The sequence below is a fragment of the Miscanthus floridulus genome, chromosome 5, assembly GCF_019320115.1.
Source record: "Miscanthus floridulus cultivar M001 chromosome 5, ASM1932011v1, whole genome shotgun sequence".
Lineage (NCBI taxonomy): Eukaryota > Viridiplantae > Streptophyta > Magnoliopsida > Poales > Poaceae > Miscanthus > Miscanthus floridulus.
The window spans coordinates 101,757,208-101,760,573 of NC_089584.1; the positions used below are offsets into that span (position 1 = coordinate 101,757,208).

General features: G+C 51.5%; 1 protein-coding gene across 1 annotated transcript; it reads left to right on the forward strand.

Annotated features, from left to right (window-relative positions):
* The first annotated feature begins 410 nt into the window (after positions 1–410).
* Positions 411–2,619, forward strand: LOC136452795 (FCS-Like Zinc finger 8-like). The gene is made up of 3 exons (XM_066453388.1): positions 411–589; positions 1,362–2,102; positions 2,206–2,619. The coding sequence occupies exons 2-3, from the start codon at positions 1,441–1,443 to the stop codon at positions 2,303–2,305; spliced, it is 762 nt and encodes a 253-aa protein (XP_066309485.1). The 5' UTR covers positions 411–589; positions 1,362–1,440; the 3' UTR covers positions 2,306–2,619.
* Positions 2,620–3,366: the final 747 nt, after the last annotated feature.

Genomic DNA, 3,366 nt, shown 5'->3' on the forward strand with positions numbered 1-3,366 from the left:
AAAACATTTTTTTTCTCTCGGTTTTGTTATATGTACCCGGTGGGAAACATTTCTCCTGTATTCGATTTTTGTGGTCCTGTTATAAAAAAAAGAATCCAGGTGCTTTAGGGGAGTTTCAAATTTAGATTGAAAGCGTTGCAAGAATTGAGTAAAATGTTCATTCCTTGCACTTGGATTTTTAATTACAACGGTTGTATCTAAAAATGAATACTAGGAAAAAAAAATAGAGAGAAAGAAGGAGAGGCCGAGAGGGTCCCAGAGTGAAGAGGTGGTGAGACGTGGAGACGCCAGCGCAGTCGCCCGTTGCCCTTTCATGCAACGCGTCCCCCTCCCAGCGCGGCAGTCCACACCACCACCGCGCGCCCCGTGCACGAAACCCCACCACACCAGCCAGACTTGGGAAGCGGCCCCACCCGGCCGGCGCAAGTCTTGAGCGAGCAGCAGTGTGCCGCCGAAGCCTCCTGCTCCTTCTTCCCTTGCCCCTCTCCTTAAGCAGCCCCCCGTGGCCAAGGCGAAGAGAGCCGCCGCGCGCGCGCCCCGCCCACACACCCGAGAGAGCCAGCACACCGATCCGCGCCCGGTCGACGAGGTACGCCGCTGCTCATCCTCGTCTTCCACAGATTGCTTCTGCTCTTCCCTGGCATGTGCTTGCTTGTACGCGGCTGCTTGCGCTGGGGCCTGCGTTCTCGGGTTAGTTCATAGCTGGGCGGCTGGGCCTGGGGATTTGATTGCTTCTGTTCTGTCGCGGATTAGCGAGACTTGTGTAGTGTAGGCGATTGATTTGTTTTGCTCATATGTTTTTTTGGTTGGGATGTAATGCCGCCTTCCTCTGGTGGAGCTATTGAGTTTGATTTCTGCATTCCAAGCTCTTCTCATTGAGGCGGCCTGTTTGTTCTGGAATGTTGGGGACGAATTCGTCGATGGGGATCATATTAATGGATTTGGGAAGGAACCGACTCTGTGCCATGGTGATTTTGCTGGTGTTGTTGCACTTAATGACAAGAGTTTCATGTGATGAGTGTTCCTTTTTCGGTCCCTGGTCTTGTTCGGTCCAATGACTTCTTCCTCAAGTGAGTCTTCCTTTTTGCTGATTTCATCTTGCTCTTTGGACCTGCAACAAAATCACGTTTTCTTTGAATCGCTTGCCTGTACGTTTTTTTTTCTTCTTCTGCGCTTTTTTTTGATGCGCGCATAGACAATCATTACCCCTTTCTCTTTTTTCTGCAACTTTGACTTGATGACAGAAAAGCAAAAGCTCAATTTCAGTCCATCTTTTCTGTGCTCCCCAATACGAATTGATCCATCCATCTTATTACAACGATGCAACTGAACCAACCGACAAACGTGGTGACCGTTTTCAGGGGCATCCTGCTCTCGTCCTCATCAGCGCTTGGGAGAACGGCAACGGTTACCGCTCGACCGCCAGGCGCCAGCCAAGCCATGGTGGAATCCAGTGGCCACCGGAGCACCACCGCCCCCGCGGCAGGCGGGTTCTTCCGCGTCCCGGGCCTGTTCGTGAGGCTGAGCAGCAGCAAGGGAGGGGTGAGCAATGCCGTGGACGCCGACTCGGTCTGGAGCCCGACCTCCCCTCTGGACTTCAAGAGCCTCAGGTCCAGCCCGCCGAGGGTCGGCCTCGGCCTCGTCGACGCCCTCACCGCCGACGATGAGACCGGTTCCATGCAGTTCGGGGCCAGGAGCTCGTTCCTCGACTCCATCAAGCCGTTCCTCGATCTGGCGCTGCCCAAGGCGGCGGTGTGCGGGAACAAGGCTGCTGCTGCCCCTACCTCGTCGGCCGGCGTCGCCGCCGCAAGCCTGGATGAGGCGAACGAGTACGCCGACTGTGAGGAGTACACTTGCGTCATCTCGCGCGGGGCCAACCCGAGGACCACGCACATCCTCGCCGGCCAGACGGTGGAGGCAGTGCGCAAGCAGGGCGATGTAGGTGGCTGCAGGAAGGTGATTTTCAGCATCGAGTCACTGAGCGACCAGCAGCCGTCCACGTCCTCGTCGCCGGCGGCAACCGCTAGCGTTAGCGTCGCGTCCGGCCGTTGCTGCTGCTGCATGAAGAGGCTGCAGGAAGACATGGACATCTTCATCTACCTGTGAGTGAGAGCTAGTTTTCATCATCATTTTACTTCTCGGTAGCTCTTGTACGCGGTATGCCCAGTTGTTGATTTTTGGCGGAACGTCTCGTGGGTTCTGCAGGGGAGAGAAGGCTTTCTGCAGCAGCGAGTGCAGGAAGGGGTACATCGAGGAGGCGGCGGAGGACCTCATGATGATTCTGGATCCTGCTCTAAATCTTTGATCAAGATTTGTTTGATGGTTGATGCCGTGGCAAAGTAGTAGTAGTATAATATTGCCCGCAACATTTTTCTTCTGAATTCAACTTAGGGACTGCTGGGAGAGTGAGGGGGGAAAACAAAGGGAGGAAAGAATGGAAATGCCTCTCGTTCAAGTTTTTGCTGAAAGGAGAGGTCGGTCCCGGTTTGGCCAGTCAGTGCAACGGCCGAGACAATTTTCGTGATTTGTTGAGCTCCATTTTGGCTGGTGTCAAACTAGTAGCTCTTCGCCATCAATATATTTACTGTTTTGTTAAAGGCCAGTTTGCGCCTTTTGTTCTCCATTTTTCATTTTTATATTACTGCATTTTTTATTATTATTACTGATAAAAATACTCCTATGTTCGTCGTAGCGCTCGTTTTACCATACGATTTCTCGTCATGATGCCTGCTGCTTTGCTGTACTCCGTTAGTGAGCAAGGTCTTTGGACGGACCCTTTTTAAATATAATTTAAGGCTTTAGTACAACTCAAAGCCTCGGGGCTAAAAACGTCTCTACCAGATTCAAAATAAGTGACCATTTCTCTTATAACTAGGAAAATAAAGAGGACTATCTTTTTTCTCTATAATAACTAGGAATAGAGAGTATTGAAGATTAAAAAAAACAGGCGTCAACAACCTTTCTTCTAAACTCCAACATATCTCAAATTCTAATTATGTTCCAAGAGTTTCCAATAAAACCTTCGGATCTAGGATTTTTTATAAAAATAGAAAAAAAACTCATATCCAAGAGTTCCCAATCTCATCTTGTCAGAGACCAATACTAGGCAACCCAAAGAGGAGTAGCTAATTGCCATCAATATTGATTCATCCGAGCAGTCAAGAGCGCGACTACAACTCCAACCAACCCCTAGGTGCGCGGGCTCCGCCTCGCCTAACCCCGAGGCCGCGGGTTCCGTCTCGCTCGACCCTTGGGTTTGTGCTCCGCCTCGTCCGACCCTTTGGGTGCAGGCTCCGTCTCGCCCGACGGGGACCCATACCGCCGCCAACCACTCCAGGGCCATGTTCGCTTGTCTTATAATCCGTA

Bases quoted from the DNA above. Each gene is read 5' to 3' on its own strand.
- LOC136452795 (XM_066453388.1), top strand. From the start codon at position 1,441: ATGGTGGAATCCAGTGGCCACCGGAGCACCACCGCCCCCGCGGCAGGC. The intron at 2,103-2,205 runs GTGAGTGAGAGC...TGGGTTCTGCAG, and splicing joins ATGGACATCTTCATCTACCT to GGGAGAGAAGGCTTTCTGCA.